This window comes from Electrophorus electricus, chromosome 5, assembly GCF_013358815.1.
Source record: "Electrophorus electricus isolate fEleEle1 chromosome 5, fEleEle1.pri, whole genome shotgun sequence".
Lineage (NCBI taxonomy): Eukaryota > Metazoa > Chordata > Actinopteri > Gymnotiformes > Gymnotidae > Electrophorus > Electrophorus electricus.
In genome coordinates this window covers 15234989-15256690 of record NC_049539.1, presented here as the reverse complement: position 1 = coordinate 15256690, position 21702 = coordinate 15234989, and the positions used below count along the sequence as shown (strand labels likewise).

The following is a 21702-nucleotide window of genomic DNA, read 5'->3' as shown; positions in this document are numbered from 1 at the left end:
TCACTTTAACCTTAAGCAGATAATGGGATGGTAGGAGCTGTGTGCAAAACGTGACACGTGACAATAAGGGAACGCACCACGCACACTTAACTTCATGGGACAGAACAGTCAAATGTGGAAGGCAGTGTGAAGTGTGTGCCAGAGAGGGGGATATATTGTTACATGCTTGTCTAATGCAGTTTCCTCTTTGCTTAAGTGTTCAAAGATCCATGTGAAACCAGAGTGCATTCACACACCAACACATTGGATACCGCTTTGATGTACTCTACACACATGCGCACGCACGCACACACACACTATAGATATGTCTGTTGCAGCAGCTACAGATTTTATACACACACACACACACACACACACACACACACACACACACACCTCACCTGCAGTATGGAATAATGTTACACTGTTCTGCTTTAAAACATCTGTGTCCTTCACACACCACATGTAAAAACACCTCCAGTCCTCAAAAAGAAGCCGTGTGGAAATACTCTATACACACACAGTTCTGTTTCACCCGGACTGCTTCTAATCATAAAAACGGCCTGACGTTTCTCCAAAAGGGCTGATGACCAAATCATGTAGAAGCATTGTGTGTAGAGAGAAAAAAAACACTAAATTACTGACTCTCTGAAAGAGTCTGGTTATGATGCGACCACTGCTACGCATGTTCAGGCAACATATGTAACTGAGTGGCACACACAAGTAAGAAGAGTGTGTTCCCACACCGCTAAGAAGAGTGTATTTGCACACCAAGAAGAGTGCATTCCCACACCGCTAAGAAGAGTGTGTTCCCACACCACTAAGAGTGTGTTCCCACACCACTAAGAAGAGTGTATTTGCACACCAGTAAGAAGAGTGCATTCCCACACCGCTAAGAAGAGTGTGTTCCCACACCACTAAGAAGAGTGTATTTGCACACCAGTAAGAAGAGTGTGTTCCCACACCACTAAAGGCGAGCGTATTCCCACACCACTAAAGACGAGTGTATTCCCACACCACTAAGAAGAGTGTATTTGCACACCAGTAAGAAGAGTGTATTTGCACACCAGTAAGAAGAGTGTGTTCCCACACCACTAAAGGCGAGCGTATTCCCACACCACTAAGAAGAGTGTATTTGCACACCAGTAAGAAGGGTGCGTTCACACACCAGTAAGAAGGGTGCGTTCACACACCAGTAAGAAGGGTGCGTTCACACACCAGTAAGAAGGGTGCGTTCACACACCAGTAAGAAAAGTGTATTCAAACACCGCAAAGAAGAGTGTATTCCCACACTGCTAAGAAGAGTGTTTGCACTCCAGTAAGAAGAGTGTGTTCACACACCAGTAAGAGGAGTACGTTCACACACCAGTAAGAGGAGTACGTTCACACACCAGTAAGAGGGGTGCGTTCACACACCAGTAAGAAAGGTGCGTTCACACACCAGTAAGAAGGGTGCGTTCAAACACCAGTAAGAAGAGTGTGTTCACACACCAGTAAGAAGAGTGTATTCCCACACTGCTAAGAAGAGTGTTTGCACTCCACTAAGAAGAGTGTTTTCCCACACCAGTAAGAAGGGTGCGTTCACACACCAGTAAGAAGAGTACGTTCACACACCAGTAAGAAGGGTGCGTTCACACACCAGTAAGAAGAGTGTGTTCCCTGAGCATGGAGGAGCTGTTCCACCCCTGATTGAATATCTTACTGTCTGCTCTATATTTGTCAGAAACAGCAGCCATCAAGAAGGACAAGTCACAATTTTTCAACTAGCACGACTTTTCCTATATTATAATTACATATGGGATGACCATGTTTGTCAAAATGCTGAATTTTTCACATTGAAGACGTAAAATGCACCGTTGTGTCAGTGGTCAAAAGCTGGTGACCATGCAGGATTTTAGCTCGCTGGGATTGTTACTTTATTTCTGTTTTCTACAGCTGGACTCAGATCAGCGAGCTGGCACTTCGTTAAGGCTGTCTTTGAATGGCTGCCTAAGGTCCCCGGATCCCTGTGTTCGGTGCTTGTAGAAATCAGAAGTGTTATAAGAAACAATGTGCATTTTTGCCGTTTCACAAGCGCCCTGCTCCCAAAGCCCTGTCAGCCAAAACTAGCCATTTAATACATTGTATACATCTAATATCCATCAATATATCCACACAGTCAGAAGGCCACTACATTCAACTAACTTCTAACCCTAATACTCCATTTTCAGACACCCCTCAACATTCTAATACCCCTTTTATACTACCATAAGTAGGCTCAGTAAGTGTGTAGGAAAGTGATGTGGCTAAGTACTTCTGGACTATTAAGGCTGTGTACTACTAGACTTCTAGACATTATTTCTGCATTTCAGACCTAAACAAACAACTCTCTCCACCAAACCGCTTACAGCCTGTGTGTGGTAAGTGACTAGTAGTGCAGATAAAATTGCTAAAGGGGAAATAACAATCTGAGTCATATTTTATTTGGCATACTCCATTTGCATTCATGACACCAGAAAAATAAATGTTTGGGTTGAGTGACAGAGCACCATTTTGGTTAACATGGATCCCTTTTGTGCTGGTTGACAGTGTGCCCATGTCAATAGTGACACAGATTATTATTCTTGACCCAACATAAAAACTAGTCAACCAACCTAAAGTGTCCCCATTGCTACAAAATCCGCCTAAACAAGACATGGAAAGAAATATATGTTTACCATTTATTCTTAGCTCTGGCTTTAACCAACAAATTTAAACGTAAAGCACAAAGTAGACTAATGCTGTGGCACTTTCGGTGGATCAGCTTGCTAGGTAGCATGTCTCTACCAAGCACGTCTCCAAGCATTGTTCTAAGGAGTAAGACAAAGATGACCACTACAGTGGGAGTTAATGCACACAACTGCAGAGTCACTACAGTGGGAGTTAATGCACACAACTGCAGAGTCACTACAGTGGGAGTTAATGCACACAACTGCAGAGTCACTACAGTGGGAGTTAATGCACACAACTGTAGAGTCACTACAGTGGGAGTTAACGCACACAACTGCAGAGTCAGTACAGTGGGAGTTAATGCACACAACTGCAGAGTCACTACAGTGGGAGTTAATGCACACAACTGCAGAGTCAGTACAGTGGGAGTTAACGCACACAACTGCAGAGTCAGTACAGTGGGAGTTAATGCACACAACTGCAGAGTCACTACAGTGGGAGTTAACGTACACAACTGCAGAGTCACTACAGTGGGAGTTAATGCACACAACTGCAGAGTCAGTACAGTGGGAGTTAACGTACACAACTGCAGAGTCACTACAGTGGGAGTTAATGCACACAACTGCAGAGTCAGTACAGTGGGAGTTAACGTACACAACTGCAGTCTCACTACAGTGGGAGTTAATGTAAACAACTGCAGAGTCACTACAGTGGGAGTTAATGCACACAACTGCAGAGTCACTACAGTGGGAGTTAATGTAAACAACTGCAGAGTCACTACAGTGGGAGTTAATGCACACAACCGCAGAGTCACTACTATGTGAGATAATGTACACAACCGCAGAGTCAATACTATGTGAGATAATGTACACAACTGCAGAGTCACTACTATGTGAGATAATGTACACAACTGCAGAGTCACTACAGTGGGAGTTAATGCACACAACTGCAGAGTCAATACAGTGGGAGTTAATGCACACAACTGCAGAGCCAATACAGTGGGAGTTAATGCACACAACTGCAGAGTCAATACAGTGGGAGTTAACGTAAACAAATGCAGGGTCACTACAGTGAGAGTTAATGCACACAACTGCAAAGTCACTACAGTGGGAGTTACACAACTGCACACAGCTGCACACAGCTGCAGAGTCACTACAGTGGGAGTTACACAACTGCACAGTCACTACAGTGGGAATTAATGTACACAACTGCAGAGTCACTACAATGGGAGTTAAGGTACACAACTGCAGAGTCACTACAGTGGGAATTAATGTACACAACTGCAGAGTCACTACAGTGGGAGGTTATGCACTTTATGCAGACAGCTCTACAGCATCAGGCAGGCACTCAACTTCATCAGTGCCAGCATTCGAATGAGAATGAGCACTGAAATTGAATGCAAAAAGTAGCAGTTTGCGTGTGTGAGACAGAGTGAGAGAACGCGAGGGAGTGTGAGCAAGTAAGAGAACAGAGCATAGTCACGCTTGAAGGCCAGTGAGTCAGAGCTGCTGGAGGGTGCTGGCAGGCAGATGAGGAGGAGGACTGATGAAGAGCATGTATGACCACTGAGGTCAGAACCTCCCATCTGTGTGAAAGCCATCGCTCTGCCAAAACCAATGACTCCTTATTCAGTGAATGTGTGTGTGAGAGAGGACAGGTCAATGTGTGTCCAGGCGCTCGAGCATGACCACGCAGTGATTCAGGGTGGAAAGTGTGCTTATAGCCAGACGAATGTCCATGCCACTGGGACCTCAGTGTGTGTACACGCGGGGCTCACATTTCGGAGAGATCATCGTTTTCTGTTGGACCCTGAACAGACAGGAAGGTTCTCAGAACTGGGTTTAGCTCTGAAGGACTGGAAAGCAAGTGTAAGCAGTTATAGAACTGGAAGCAAAATGTGGAGCAGATATAAAGACTGATCCTGATACAGACAAGCTTTCAGGTTCAGGTCCAAGCAAATAGGTTTCTTCATCATGTTAACAAAACATTACAACAGTTTTAATCGTCTAATTATATGATCTTGACACTGACACTGTAAGACACTGTTTCTACCAGATGAGACATTTGGTTGCTTTGCTGCTAGATGTTACTACCACATTAAGCCCGAGGTCATGTTCTCACTGAATAAAACGTATGGTTTCATTCCTCGCATTGCTAACACAGAGCACGCTAGCGAAACAAGAGGGTGAGTTAGGTCACACAGACAGAAGCGGAGAGTTGGCCTTCAGGTACTCGCGTCCCCTGATGCACTGGATATGACCTTCACTCTAAATATGAAAACTCAGTAGAAGTTATTCTGAGTTTTGCCTAAATATAGTCTGATTACAGCCATTTTCCATGAGCAGGTCGTGGGCCACAAGGAGAGGTGTGTGTGCATTCAGTACTGCCGCACACGGCTAAGACCCATTACGCAAGATCTACAGCAGAGCGGGGGGAAACACTCCAACTCAACAAATCCCACACTTTTTACCCCAAACTGAATTCAAATGTTTTCATGGAAAAGTATGTTGGGGTTTTTTTGGGGCTTTTTTTTGTTTTTTTTTTGTTAAGGCATGGGTTTTGGGGTTTTTTTTTTGTTTTGTTTTGTCTTTAAATATTGAGAGTGACTGACAGCCGTGGCACCCTGCGTACAACGGCCCTGCTTAACAGACCCGCCTGTCGGGAGTCAGCACAGATAATGGGTCCCTGTAGGGCTACAGGACCACTGAGAAACAGACAGAAGACTGTCAGTTTGAGAACTGCAGATCAGTAACTGGACTGATCCTAGACTACGAAATCCTTCTGTGGAAACACACTTATTCCAATGCACCAAAGCATTCTTGGGAGAACAGCAGAAACACTCTCGCTCTGTTTGCCTCCGACACACACGCACACACACAAACATAACTGCACACATAAGGAAATCCATCTGTGGTCATAAAGCTGGTCAAGGATAGATGTGGACGAAAGAGGAAAAGAGAGAAATAAATTTTGGTCCCCAGCCAGAGCACCTGAATTAACATTTCCTCCCCTACTCTCCAGATTAAAACAGAGAGAGAGAAAGACTGAGAGACAGATACAGAGAAAAGGGGAGAGGGAGAGAGATTTGAAGGGATGGGAGACAGGGATAATAAATGGATGGATAGAGCATTGTCTGGCCATTCTGTGGGAAGAGTTTCCTGTAAGAGGTGGCACCTGCAAAGGCAGGGAGCCCAGATGAATACTGCACCCCCACCCTGAAACCGCCTCATCACCTCCGTCGGCCAACGCTGGAGCCACTACAACTCTGTCTGTGTGTGTGTGTGTGTGTGTGTGTGTGTGTGTGTGTGTGTGTTCGTCCACGGTTTTTACACTGCTCCCAAAACGGCCACTCTTGAATGTGTCCTCGGGGTGAAATTACAAGTCTGAAGTTGTGCAGCAGGAGGTGCAGCTGCTGGTGTGCGGTGTTTGTGCAGGCAGCCCGCACACCCTCGCCGCCGCCCTGTGCCGAGTCCATCCGGCCCGGTGGACGGCCAGGACCAGCCCGCGCTGCGCGCGAGCGGCTACGACAACATCAGCTTTGGCAGGGCTTTCAGTCAACTGCCAAATGATGCTGAAAGAGCTGGGCACTTGTCCACAATAAAAACGACTTGGCCAATTTAGAATCAGGGGGCCAGGCACATTACACGTGCTATAACCCCCATTTCTGAACATTTACCACCCCGCAGGGGATGTAGCAGCAGAGCTGGGTGTGAAGGGAGGAGTCTGTTTTCGTGTCTGGGAGAGTTCCTAATGGCTGTAGTCCGTGCACCAGGCCGGGCTGGAGAGGGCTCGTTCCGTGATCAGTCCTGCGAGCTGGTCACCTGCGCTCGGTGCCTCTGAATCGCAGCCTGCGGGACAGAAAGCGAGCGTGCAGCGGTTCTGCTGGCTGTTTCACGGCTGCGCGGGACCTGCCAACGGTCTGAGGTGACGCCTCAACACCGGCGCGCGTGACCCAGATGCCCGGGACCTCGACGCCCGACCTGCTGCAGCTACACCCAAACCTGTTCTATCCTTCCGTGTAACCTGCGATATTAATCCGAGCTTTAAGATGAGTGATTGCGGGACAGTACGTGCTTGCGCAACCGCATCGCGCTCTCCTACGCTGGCTTCCAGATCAGCGCCTTGAGGACTGCCACGATAAACAACACTCCGTCCAATCCTACGGCCACTCTGACCCCTGCGGTAATCGCATCGAAGGAGAGAGTAGAGGAGAGGAGAGAATCTACAAACATATGGGCAATTAGGTCTGTCTCCAACACTAAAAACCCATAAGCCCCTTATCCACCCAGCTCCAATCGCTCGTACCATTTTATATCCCCCTAATTGCTAATGCATTAGATTAGGTCACTATTAAACTATTCAACAAAAAAAGTGAACGATTCCATTAACGAAGAAAATATGTGGCGGGGCCATCGACGTGAAGAGTCTCTCTGGAGTCCCGGGACGAGCCTCTGATCCAAGCGGCGATACGAGTGAATGAATGAACTAATGAACGAATGAATGTTAGACTTATATAGTGCCTTTCTCAGAACCCAAGGACTCTTTACAGTCAAAACACAGCTTTAGCATCCCAGGCAGCGCGCCGGCGAGAAGACGGGTAATGGCACTCTGCAGCGTTTACTTCAGCACATAAACACACAAACACCTTTCTACTCACGCCTAAACACGCCTGCGTACCACGTCCTCACGGCCTTGGCAGTGAAGGTGGCAAGCAGGGAAAATAAACCCCGGTGGCGGGGGGGGCGGCTGCGTTTGTTTGTGCGGGGCGTCCCATTAGCCCGGCGGCCGCAGTGCTGTTCGGGCTCTGACAGCTGCGTTTGTTGATCTAAGGCCGCGATGCTTTCAAGCGCCGCTGCTCGCTGCCGGGCCCTCGATACAGGTGCGAGGACCGAGAGCGGCGACCGACTGGACTCAGAGTCTCTGTGCGCAAAGTCTACAGCGGGCACAGCGAAGACACGGCGCGCAGCGGACACAACGAAGACACGGCGCGCAGCGGACACAGCACAGAAGCATGTCAGGTAGGGAACGAAGCCCATTTAGTCCTCCTGGGCTGTCAGGACATCATCTCTCATCAGCCTGATTTCGCAGTGAGCTTGAGCAGAGGAGAATGTGAGTTCTCCATGATGTTTTGAGATACAACCTCCACACATACAGTTAGAGCATTCTGTTGTCCCATCTCCTCAAACAAAACGCCTTTACTGTCAGGTCATTTAGTATTCAGTCCTTTTCTTTACGGCACACATCACCCCTGTGTGTCGAAGTAGGAGGTGAAGGTGACTTCAGCTTGAGAGAAGGAACGAAGCCAAAGCTCGGGTAGGGGAAGGGCCGTCGGGATCAGGGCTGAGCGAGGTCACGGAGACTTCACGGAGGACGGAGGAGAAGGGAGGACGACGCCCTAAACTCCCTAAACGGCTAACGACAGCTCCGATGTCGCGTCGCTGATTCAGATCAGATGCAAACAGAGACTAACAGAGACGTCTCTGCTATAAGCAGTGGGGAACGTGAGAGGTGCTCGGGGACTCGACTCAAACTTTGTTTGGGAGGCAGGGGGGACCCGGCAAGAGGAAATTACTGAACAGTTATCCTGCTCGCACGCGCAGGGCCGCTCTCTCCGCTCCACAATGCCCACGAACGCACGACCTTTCCGCTTACACACTCGGTCACGCTCCATCCACAGGCAGTTTGGTGGTAGTAGTACACTACTGTTCTCGTCGCCAGGACGAAACGACATGCGACAGGCCAAACTCCTTCGCTGACACTAAATAAAGGCTTAACGGGCCCTGCAGGTCAGGATGCACCGAGAAGGGCGCGGACCGCTCCGAGTCGTACGCCTGCGCTCGGCTCTCCGAGGGGTCTCCGGGAAGCCGAACCGGAGCTGTAATCCCAAATCGTGTGACAATTCCAAGACCTGACAGAGGTGGGGAGGGGTGGAGGGGGTGTCCGGAGGGGGTTTAAGACGGGATGAGGAGGGAAACGGGGTGAAGTAATGAGTGTGAGTGAGGCACTCCAGCCCGGGGGTCAGATCCTGTTCATGGAAACCATCTGGCTCGCTCCCTGCGAGCCACACCAAACACAAACCATCTCTCCCAGAAAAAACAGCGCAGAGAGAAAATATCCTCCTCATTAATGCATGGCAGCTGCACCGGGCGGCGTTACTTCATTGTTCCATGGCAACGGCCTCTCTGTTGCAGGAGATCCCCTTTCAGTTTTGGTAGCAACGTGCTGCCCTGCCAAGGCTTGAACACATTCACGTGTTAAATAGAAGGAATTATTGAAAAATTCCTGAAATAGAATCACCTCTCTCGCTCGGCTCGAGGTAGGGAGCGGAGCGCTGAGAGAGTGACAGAGCCTCCCTGCAGAGAGAGAGGTAGGGAGGGAGGGACGAGTGAGTCAGGTCTCCAGGGTGGAGGTCAAACGGCCGTCGCAGGTCAGGATGGGCTACTGGGGCCGGGGTGTCAATCCACAGTCACGCCTACAGAAACCACATATAGCCAAGACCCACTGACCAAACACCAAAAACTCTTTGCAGACCAGTCATAACCTAGTCCCACTGACCCAACACTAATCTCTAAAGACCAGTCATAGCTAAGCCCCACCGACCAAACACCAATAACCTGTAGAGCTGTCATATCTAAGTTCCACTGACTGAACACCACTAGCACTGTAGAGACCTCTCACACTGATAATACAGTAAACCCTATAAAGAACACTAGCGCTGATCTCACACAGACCGAAGCCAGTGTGACAGCACTGAAGGACTTAGTTCCACACTCGGCTAGCAGTTGGGAACATACTGTGCAGAGAAACTATATATGAACATTTTATTTAAAGTTTAGACACGCACAAGAACAAGAACAATTTGCCAATTCAGTCACGGAAGAGAAGCAACAAGCGCAAACACCCATTCCCTTATAAAAGAGACCACCACACTGGCGATAGTGTGTTTATGATACTGGGTACTGGCCAGACAGTTTGGGAAGGGCCCCCATGGAAGCATATATTGATCAAGAGAGAATGTGTCACTCTGGTAAGCATGTTGGTGTCACCATTTTATTTTCGTTCCTTTTAAACGGACACGCAAGTTCTGAGGCCGCAGAATTACCAGAATTAATCAATCGTTCTCAAACTATAAATCTCAGAATTAACATCACATAGAATGTTATAAATGTTATAAATTTGTCACTTTAATCATTCAGGATACAAACATATGGTAAGATTATACAATCAAATTTAGTGATTATTCAACCATATCAGAAACAGTGAATCTCTAGTTTCTGAGAAAAGTAAGTAGCACTAACAATTCCACTGGGTTCCATCATCGCGTGTGCTTGCTGACTTCTTTGGGGGAAACGTAAGCCGAAGTTTCAACACCCAGGAACCTGCTGGTTTTGGGATAACGAATGAATAAAATGTAATGTGTACCCAGATGTTAAACTGGGAATTTGTCCTTTTGAGTTTTAATTCATTATTGAGGATCCTGTTGACAGACTTACAAGGGAGGTATTTGAATGCCTCACCTCCCAGACTGCACTGGCAGATACTTGCTATACTTGCAAATGTTGTTTAGATCATTCTTTCCACAAATAAGTGTCTCCTTAGTATTTTCTCCCCCAAACGTCCAAAATTAAGATATTTTTCATAATACTTAAAGACAGAGTTTAAAAAGCATTTTTTTAAACTGAAGTTTTTAATGCTTCAAATGCCATTGCAGTGCAATGAACTGTACAGAGCATTTGTGCTTTAGCTCAGCGAAAAGCACTGAGAATTTCCAATGATGACACAGCACCTACTGGACATTTGCCTACTCTGTACCGACAACTGCTTACCTTACGCAGACCCTACGCACAAATTGTACAGAGATCACTTACACCTAATTGCAACAGTGCAGCTAACTTTACAGAAGCCAGTAGTAGCTTAGCTCAACTGAATAAACACCTGTAACACTGCAGAGATTGAAGACAACCATTTCTGCAGAGATCTTGAGCAGACTACTGGTCCTACAGACAGCAAAAACCGGCAACCCTAGACACTTACAAAGCCAGAGTTTAAACAATGCCCTCTGCTAACTCACTGCTAATGCTAGAGACCAAAAACCATGTTAATATCCAAATGGAGTCTAATGAATTCTATTTACATGAACATAAGTGTTAGGTCAGTGAGGTTACACTGAGACCGTATGCATTTTAGCCGAACGAGCAGGTTTGACACAGCGAGTGTACTAGCTGGGTGAGCAGATCTGGAGTAGTGTGTGTTAGCTGAGTGAGTGTGTTTGAGGGGGTTATGTGTATTAGCGGTGTGTGACGGTATGTGTGGGAAAGCCATTACAGCTGCTGCTTTCTGCGGACCATCTGAACCGATGAGGCAGTGTTTGGTCAGTGAGCAGATCCTCTCTCACACTCCCCTCGTCTAGCACACTGTAAAGGGATCGGTGACTCTCACACACCTCATCTGGTCCCGGCATCACGCCTACTGTGGCCCGGTGGGGCAGGGCTGCTCGGGGCATCAGCAACCACTGCTGCTGGGTTTCACAGCCACTAAAAAGGGCCATCACGTGCCGTGTAAAAAAAACAACATCTCAGGCATGGAAGCACACGGTGGGAGAGAGGAGGCAAGCAGAGCAGCAGGGGGTGGAGGAGCAGGGGGTGGAGGAGCAGGGGGTGGAGGAGCACATCTTTCACTGTAACACTAACCCCTCAACTCATCACCTCTACATCCTCAATCATCCAATCACACAAACAAAATTATCCACATTTATTACCAACTAAACAAATTGATAAACAATCCAGTTCTGGTTTCTTGGGTGGGTTATTAATAAGGATATATTAACAGTGGCCGTCAAAGCACGGGCAGGGGTGATTATGTTGGCGCTAAAATATGTAGGAAATATAACTATGCAACTCAGAGCAGATAGCGGCACTGTGATCAAACTACCTTGTCCAAGTAACACGCTGCCGGCCATGCATGTGGATGTTCTTGGAATGTATTTATAAATTCTCAAATCCTCTTAGGAACATAACAAGAACATTCTTATATAGCAAACAGTGCACATTTGTGGCAGCAGCAGTTAACAGAAGAATTTTCTGTTTACCCAGAGATGCCCCTACTAACCCCTCTACAAGTCTCGTCAATCCACGATCCACCCCCACCCCAAAACACACACGCACTCTTCTGTTTAAAAACAAAAGTATTTTTGTAAAAAAAAAAAATAAAAAATTTAAATGAAGGAACCAACCAAAGGTTAAAATTCTCAGGCTGTCCAAGGAAATAAATACATGCCAATAGTCATGCATATGCAGGCACGCACACGCACGCAAGCTTGAGTGCACACGTCAGCAAGACTGGGGCGCTTCGGTGAGGGATTATGACAGAAGGCTTCTTCCAGGCTGGGTTCTTATGTCGGTTGAGCAGTCCTGAGGCAAGCAGTGCATTGTGTGTGTGTTTGTGGGTGCACATGTTATGGGCAAGGCTGGCAGTGCTGTTGGGTACACTGCATTAGAGAGTGTTAACTAGGTGGTGTTGGGTGCTGTAGTGTAAGGTGGTGTAGGGTTGCGTGGTTTAGGGTTGTTCCTGTAGTGTAAGGTGGCGTTGAGTACTGTGTTTGGGTTTGGGTCATGTAGAGTTGTACCTGTAGTGTAAGGGGCTGCTGGGTAATGTGGTGTTGGGTTAGGTGATGTAGGGTTGTACCTGTAGTGTAAGGTGGTGTTGGGTAGGGTGGTGTAGGGTTGTACCTGTAGTGTAAGGTGGTGTTGGGTAGGGTGGTGTAGGGTTGGGTGGAGTTGGGTTGGGTGGTGTTGGGTTGGGTGGTGTAGGGTTGTACCTGTAGTGTAAGGTGGTGTTGGGTAGGGCGGTGTATGGTTAGGTGGAGTTGGGTTGGGTGGTGTAGGGTTGTACCTGTAGTGTAAGGTGGTGTTGGGTAGGGTGGTGTAGGGTTGGGTGGAGTTGGGTTGGGTGGTGTAGGGTTGTACCTGTAGTGTAAGGTGGTGTTGGGTAGGGTGGTGTAGGGTTGGGTGGAGTTGGGTTGGGTGGTGTAGGGTTGTACCTGTAGTGTAAGGTGGTGTTGGGTAGGGTGGTGTAGGGTTGGGTGGAGTTGGGTTGGGTGGTGTAGTGTTGTACCTGTAGTGTAAGGCGGTGTTGGGTAGGGTGGTGTAGGGTTGGGTGGAGTTGGGTTGGGTGGTGTAGGGTTGTACCTGTAGTGTAAGGCGTTTAACAGCATCCCACACGCTTGCCATCAGCTCCTTCATGCGCTCTTCTGAAGACACCATGTGCTCAGCAGATGACCGCATCACCTTCACCGGGATAGAGAGAGGGCGAGATTCTACACACACACACACACACACACACACACACACACACACACACACACACACACACAATCTAGTTAGTCTAGTTAGGTTAGTTTAGTCACATTTTTAGACAGTTTTAGGCATACTGGACACATCGGCAGACAAATGTATGGCAGAGTGAGCACATCACGTCTCCTGCCTGTAGGTTGGTGATCACATGAATCTGCTGAACTTTTCCTGTACAGCAAATGACTACTGGGAGAATCAGCACTCATAAAACATACAAAGGCCTTGAGTGCTGCAGTGAGCTATTCTCACACACACACACACACACACACACCTTTACACAATCTCAGACAGGCACGAACACACGCCAGTTCCCACAGTGCTTTAGGCTACTTGTCTATCCCTGAAGGTTGGACGGTGGACTACTCTCTCCCATGCAGTCTGAGAGAACGATGTTAAAGTGATCAGCGAGAAGTGAGTGCGTGTGTGTGTGGGAGAGAGATCTCTGCGGAGGCATTTAACTATACTGGGTGATTTAGAGGGTTAGCTGCTCAGCTGCTGCCGTCTCCTCAAACAGCGGTGAGGTCATCGACATGAAAATACCTCAAAAACAGCAGAGCCCAGGGGGGGTTGCCATGACCACACCGCTCTTTCCACGGTGACGAAAGAACGCGTTATCGTGGCATCAGACCCTCGCAGGGGGTGGTGGGATCCACAGAAGTGTGTGTGTGTGTGTGTGTGAGCGTGTGTGCGTGTAATACATACAGACGGCAGAAGAAAATTTAAAAAAAATGACAGAAGAGAGAAACGATGTAAAGGCCTGTGTCTCTCATGTGGGTCGTGTGGGCACAGACAGACAGCCTCTTCCAGATGGGTTGGGTACCCCTCAGAGCTGCGTGTGTCTCTGGGGTTGGTAATCACTGTCTGTTCCCCACTCTCCTGATGTGACCATCCAAACCCCAACCACACAGCCAGAAAACATGTATTTCAGGTTTTTAGCGTTTCCCGGTGTTGCTCTAAGCTAAGGCAGCAATTTAGGTTACTGGTGTCCCCACTCTGTTCCTCTACAGCACAGAGCAAAGCCATCCAGGCCGTATGCGGAGACGAGGCGTAGGAAGACACGCAAACATAGAGCTGAAGGTGACGGAGAACTGTGCAGCGAAAGTTCTGCTGGGAGTGGTTTGGATCAATTAGAAAAGTGGCGATTGTTATAGCCCTTGCATGGGGTGCCACTCTGTTTAGGAGACTAATTAAATGCACGCAGTTGCCCAGAGAGCACAGCGCTGAGGACCGACACAAATATGGTTTTGCGTATTTGAGCGTACCATGCGCGTGCTTGAGTGTGCGTCCAAGAGACGGGAGGGCTCGAAACGTGAGGACTCCAAGACCGCAGCCTTAACAAGGCTCCTGAGGCCCAAACCAGGATCCACATCTCTCCTCCCTGGCTCCCTTTCTGTCTCTGTTCATCTGCACTCCATCCCTCCCCAACGTTTACGGACGCGTTAAATTACATCAACAGGCTTTTTTTTTTTTTGCTTTTTTCCGAGGAGCCCGTGCTCCTTCTGCACTACCACCCCCTTTCGTTTGGGGTCCACCAAAACAAGTGAGCCATAAAGCGAGCGCTTTACTGGACTGTTATGAAAGTGAGGCCTCCAGCATGGCCCAGTAACAGTGACAGGAAGCGGCTTGGCCCTGGCTGTGCCACACGCTGGAACTCGCCACCCCTGTGACAGCACTCAGCCGCAGGGCTGTAAAAATCACCCCCCACCCGTCCCCGCACGCAAGCATGCCGGAACGTTCCGGCTCTGTTGGTTTACGACCGAGCCGAGTGGCGTGCGTGCGGCTCCAGCTGCAGCGGGACACATCGCTGCAAGATCTCATGAAATCCCCCCCAATGCCCGACCCCCCGGACGTGGGCTGCTGTTTGTTTGAATATTCCTCCAGCTTCCATCTGTTTAATAACTGGAGAGGCTTAAAAAAAAAACTAATGATATATATAGTAGCTAATATTCAGTAAAACAAGACGACACACAATACTGTGTGAGCTAAGATAAGCAGTTGGATCCTGGACATGGACACTGTGTGTAGGTACAGTGGGAGACGGAGAAGGGACGCGTAGAGCGGGGCAGCAGGAGGCGGAGGAGACGGGACGCGAGGAGCGGGGCAGCAGGAGGCGGAGGAGACGGGACGCGTGGAGCGGGGCAGAAGGAGGCGGAGGAGACGGGACGCGTGGAGCGGGGCAGCAGGAGGCGGAGGAGACGGGACGCGTGGAGCGGGGCAGAAGGAGGCGGAAGAGACGGGACGCGTGGAGCGGGGCAGCAGGAGGCGGAGGAGACGGGACGCGAGGAGCGGGACAGTAGGAGGCGGAGGAGACGGGACGCGTGGAGCGGGGCAGCAGGAGGCGGAGGAGACGGGACGCGTGGAGCGGGGCAGCAGGAGGCGGAGGAGACGGGACGCGTGGAGCGGGGCAGCAGGAGGCGGAGGAGACGGGACGCGAGGAGCGGGACAGTAGGAAGCGGAGGAGACGGGACGCGTAGAGCGGGACAGTAGGAAGCGGGACGCGTAGAGCAGGACAGCAGGAGGCAGAGGAGACGGGACGTGTAGAGCGGGACAGTAGGAAGCGGGACGCGTAGAGCGGGACAGCAGGAGGCGGAGGAGACGGGACGCGTAGAGCGGGACAGTAGGAAGCGGAGGAGACGGGACGCGTAGAGCGGGACAGTAGGAAGCGGGACGCGTAGAGCTGGCTGGGTCGTGTTCGCTAGCTGCGTGGCTTATTTTAACCTCCTGCCACAGTCCAGGACTGTTTTGGGTTCAAAAACCTCACACCCCGGGGGCCGTGCCTTACCAAACCTCTGCTGGGAGCAGAGAAACATTCTCGCCCCTTTTGGAAACCCGTGTGTGAAAGTCTGCCTGTGTGTCCCAACGCGTGAGCGCACGCGCCTGTGTGTTTGCGTGGTCCGTTCCATTCTAGTTTTCTTTTTTCTTGACCTGTCCTCATTACCTTGATAAATTATTGACACAACGTGAAAAATTAAACTACATAAATAACTGCGCAATGAAAACATTATCCATAACTGGCAGCGGTCGTGGCCAGTAAAAAGCAGCTGCCTTTCATCAGCGCGGTGTGGCGGGCTATAGCGCAGGCAGACACAGGCCTGGCCGGCCGAGAGCTGCTCCCTCTCTCCCTCTCTCCCTCCCTCCTCCGCCCTGCGCTCCTGCGCTCCCGCGCTCCCGCGCCCCCGGGGCTCCTCACTGCTGGGTCGTGGCAACCCTCGGAGCACATCCACACCCATGAGGACCTAGAAAGCCTCTCAGCACATCCCAAAACCAGCAAGGACTTGGCAACGCTCTTAAAACATCCGAACCAAGAAGGCCTGGCCTATAAAACAAACCCACTCTGGAACAATGTGAAGGTCTGCTGTGCGTGATGTTCAGTAAACACATGCATTTCGGCTGAAGCCATCATCAGAGACCCTCCAAACTAATTCCTCTCGGAAACACACACATACACACACACACACACACTCAAATGTAAAGACATGTGTATACACACACGCAGGCACGAAACACATTCAAAACATTACACACACACACACACACACACACACACACACACACACACACATCCCCACCCCCACCCAAACACACCCTACACACACACTCGTGGCAGAGTAGGCTGGTCAGAGAGGGTCCTGTCAGGGCATATGAGCTACATCACAGCCCCTGGCTGGGAACAGCTGGAGCGCCAGGCAGCCATTCCAAATGGCCAATTGGAACCAGAGGCAGTGCATGGCTCTGGCCCTACCCTGTTTACACATGTAAAGTCTTCTTTTTCGTCTCTCTAGGTTTCTTCTCTTTAGTGTGATCTATAAAATGACAAACAGGATGTTAGTTTTATTAGAACCATTCGGAAGTGGAACTTTAAAGGCTTAAAGAGTGTTTCACATCCTGCAAATGAAAGTGACCAGATTTATCACACCACCACGCATCCACACCACCATCTACATACCACCACACATCCACAACACCATCTACACACCACCACACATCCACAGCACCCCACCACCATCTACGCACCACCACACATCCATACCACCATCCCAACACCACCACACATCCATACCATCTGCTACACACCACCACACATCCGTACCTCCACCTACACACCACCACGCATCCACACCACCACCATCTACGCACCACCACACATCCATACCACCATCCCAACACCACTACACATCCATACCATCCGCTACACACCACCACACATCCGTACCTCCACCTACAAACCACCACGCATCCACACCACCACCATCCACACACCACCACACATCCATACCACCATCCCAACACCACTACACATCCATACCATCCGCTACACACCACCACACATCCGTACCTCCACCTACAAACCACCACGCATCCACACCACCACCATCCACACACCACCACACATCCATACCACCATCCCAACACCACTACACATCCATACCATCCGCTACACACCACCACACATCGGTACCTCCACCTACACACCACCACGCATCCACACCACCACCATCCACACACCACCACACATCCATACCACCATCTCAACACCACTACACATCCATACCATCCGCTACACACCACCACACATCCGTACCTCCACCTACACACCACCACGCATCCGTACCTCCACCTACACACCACCACGCATCCACACCACCACCATCCACACACCACCACACATCCATACCACCATCTCAACACCACTACACATCCATACCATCTGCTACACACCACCACACATCCGTACCTCCACCTACACACCACCACACATCCGTACCTCCACCTACACACCACCACGCATCCACACCACCACCATCCACACACCACCACACATCCATACCACCATCTCAACACCACTACACATCCATACCATCTGCTACACACCACCACACATCCGTACCTCCACCTACACACCACCACGCATCCACACCACCACCATCCACACACCACCACACATCCATACCACCATCTCAACACCACTACACATCCATACCATCCGCTACACACCACCACACATCCGTACCTCCACCTACACACCACCACACATCCGTACCTCCACCATCCACACACCACCACACATCCATACCACCATCCCAACACCACTACACATCCATACCATCCGCTACACACCACCACACATCCGTACCTCCACCTACACACCACCACGCATCCACACCACCACCATCCACGCACCACCACACATCCATACCACCATCTCAACACCACTACACATCCATACCATCCGCTACACACCACCACGCATCCACACCACCACCTACATACCACCAGACCACCCCACATCCACTCCACCACGTTCACCTTTAAACATTGATATTTTGCACACGACCTTTTTATTTTTCATGTTTGTTTCAGGATATGTGTGAAACATCCATTCGGAAACACAAGAATCGATAAACATGATTTTTGACGAAGCTGCTGTGTTAACACAAAAATAAACCGTAGAAGGTACACTGGCGATATGAATGGCAAACACAAAACAGTCTGATGAAAAACATAAACCAGGTAAAATCGATTTAAAAAGTAATCTGCCATTTGCTGCTTTCCCTAACCTTTGCAGGTATTAGCATTTGTGTGAAAGCAAAAAGCTCTCTAGATTTTTCACAACACGCCAGTTCTTTACTCCCCCTGCGTACAACAGGTGGTTCCCCAACGGTGTATTTGCTCATTCATTCATTTGAACTACAACTGTGTATAACAAAACCTACTCCACTGCCGTAACAATAACGCCTGCGACATATATCCGAAAACGTAAAACCCGACGGCTCGGGAAATGAACATGATGAGAAATGGCCAATAAGCGCACACGAGCACGCTGCTGTGTGAAGCTCTCCGGTCAACCCAAGCGCGATGCTTCCGACTGCTTGGACTGACTTAAAGGCTTGGAGCCCAGCAAGTAAACATGTTTGCCTACCGTCTTCACTAGACCCTCCTCAACCTTACTGCTGTGCCGATACTGGATTCTTCCAGTAGGAGGTCATTCATTCCTTCATATCAGCCTCCCTCCCTTCTTCTGTATAAGTAACACAATAGCACCTTGCAAACGTTTTGGTATGCGCCCACATTTGTTTTTGGCTTGATGGATGTTTTGCGCATACGTCACGCAAGGCACAATGGGGCGTAGTACTATCGTGGATACAGTTATATGGATTAAATGAAGCTTTGATGCAAAGAAAGGTTTTTGATGCAAAGATGGTTTTTAGTAATTGACTTACTTGAGTAATCGCTTCAGCCCTAAACCACATTCACCTCACCACCCACTCACAATCCATCCAATCTAACAGTCGCAATAACATCTCACGCTCTCACATACTAAATACAGCAAATACACTCTCCCTCTTACATACCAAACAAAACTCACTCTCCCTTCTCCCATATGAAAACCTCCCTCATCCTTTCACATACCAAAAACAGCAAACTCATTCAGTTTCACATACCAAACACAAACTGCTCATCCTCTCGCATTCCAAACGCAAACTCACTCAGCTTATCACATACCAAACACTCTCACTATCCCATCACATGCAAAAAGCAGAAATTCACCCCGCTCACATACCAAACCCAGCAAATTCACTCACATGCTCACATTCCAAATACATCAAACTCACACGCACACATACCAAACACAACAGACTCCCTCTCACATAGCCAAGACAAACTCACTCACCCTCTCACACAGCAAACACAAACTCCCTCATCCCCTCACACAGCAAACTCACGCAACCTCTTACACACTAAACCCAGCAAGCTCCCTCACCCTGTCACTTACCAAACCCAGCAAACTCCCTCACCCTCTGCCAGAACACAGTGGAGTGGAGCGAATGTGGGGAGCGTGCCGGCGGCTACTCACACATGCCGAACTCAGGTTTTATTCATTAGACTTAAATCATGCACTGCACAAGCGCTTCACACACAAATCAAATAGACTATTAATTACAGGAAGGACAGAATCTGCAGCAGAGGAGGAAGTGGAGTTAAGCCCAGTTCTGGAGTGTGTGTGTGTGTGTGTGTGTGTGTGTGTGTGTGTGTGTGTGTGTGTTTGTATGTTTGTGCGCGCACATGTGCTGAGTAGCCCGTGTAACCTGACGGCATCCTGCTGTTTTTTGGGTAATGAGAACCACTCTTACCCTCTCTGACTTTTGATTACACTCGGAAACAGTTTGGAAGTGTGCCACATAGGGCTGGCATGGGCGCCTCCCCCGGCCAGGCCGGACACATCCCCCCCACCCCCGGCCCAGGTGGACACGCCCCCCCGGCCCGGGCCCCATCAGCCCTGTCTGCTCCATATCACCTCCACAGCTGGTATTAAGGCTCAATATTATAGACATAACCGCATTAACAGGGTGTGGCACGTTAGTATCGTGTCAGAAACGGGTTCTGCACATCTTGTTCTTTAAGTACTACGTCTTACGGTCCTGGTCCTGGCCATTAGAGGGAGTTTGTGCTGCGAGAGCCTCTGCTTCCAGATCAAAGCCAGAGGAGTGGAGGAGCCCGACCAGGAGTGGGGCGGTCGAGGCTCACGCTGAAGGCAGAGCGACCCGGACTCCTTCCGTGCTCCAGGGCATGCTGGGATCACACCTGCAGCGAGCTCCGCCCGCCCCCGCTGAGTTTTATGTCAGCGCAGTGCTGGGAGGGCAGCGCCGGATTTTGTTTGCCTCGACGAGTGCAGCTTTGTAAGCGATGCTGACACACTGCAGCCTGCTGGACTGAGAGAGTGTTTGTGTGAAGGAGTATCTGTGTGTGTGTGTGTCTGCGAGCGCGCATGCGTGGGCCTGTTTGTCCGGGAGAACTCTACGGGCAGTGTTTACTGAAAGTCATGTTAAGTTCTGCTCTTTGGCGACGAGAGACCTAAACACTGCTGGGATTTGGAAAAGCCATCAAGCCAGATTAAATAACTAAACTTACAAAATATCGAGGCCTCAAAGCTGTACTGTTCTCTTTCTCTCACACGCACACACACACACGTGCACGCAAACACAAACACACGCAAACTCTAATGGAGCATTACGTGTGAGATAATCGCAGTGGTGCTATCTCTCATCATAACAAGCCAAAGACAAAGTGCACTGTCTAAAAGGGACTGCACTAAGAGATCTAAAGCAGTACAAACTGAACTCAACCCTGCCGTCTCTCCCCTTAGCCATACTGTCCTCGAGACTGGAGTGTTTCTGGGAACAAACCTTAAACAGCGAGAAGTGTATGCGTGTGTGGGGTGGTCTTTAGCAGTCAGGAGCTTTTGCTTCATTTGAAACAGCCACTGTGAACAGTATCAGCTACATTAACCTAAGGCTTTTACCACACTGCTGCTGTGACCTGAGAGATATAAGCCCTTTACCTAGAGCGATGTCTTCGTGTCCCTATGTGGTTGTAGTTCTCCTGCGTGTGTTTTAGGGTACCTGTTATGGTCTTAGTTTTGACTGGGCTGCTGGCGTAGTCTGATGCCTGATTGGACAGCTGCTTGGCCAGTGGAGTGCTGCCGACTGATGCTTCATCCTCCCTCCTCTTCATCACCACCATGGGAACCCCGCCTGCAGCCTGAGTGAGGAGAGAGGGAGATAAAACGCATGCCTGCACAAAACACACATTCAGCCTTAACAAAAGTCTACATCTATGGCATCTACAGCACACCATCACTGTGCCACTAACGCAAACAGACAGACAGAGAGAGCGATAATAA

At 49.4% G+C, this 21702-nt stretch overlaps 1 protein-coding gene across 2 annotated transcripts in view; it reads right to left on the bottom strand.

Annotated features, from left to right (window-relative positions):
- Positions 1–21702, bottom strand: part of LOC113576062 (vacuolar protein sorting-associated protein 13B) — a 219085-nt gene that overhangs the window by 105386 nt on the left and 91997 nt on the right. For both annotated transcript variants that reach the window (XM_035525874.1, XM_035525873.1), the window contains exons 21-22: positions 21422–21560; positions 12855–12982 (exon numbers count right to left, since the gene is read on the bottom strand). In XM_035525874.1, the coding sequence (XP_035381767.1) occupies positions 12855–12982; positions 21422–21560 (267 nt within the window). The remainder of the gene's footprint in view (positions 1–12854; positions 12983–21421; positions 21561–21702) is intronic.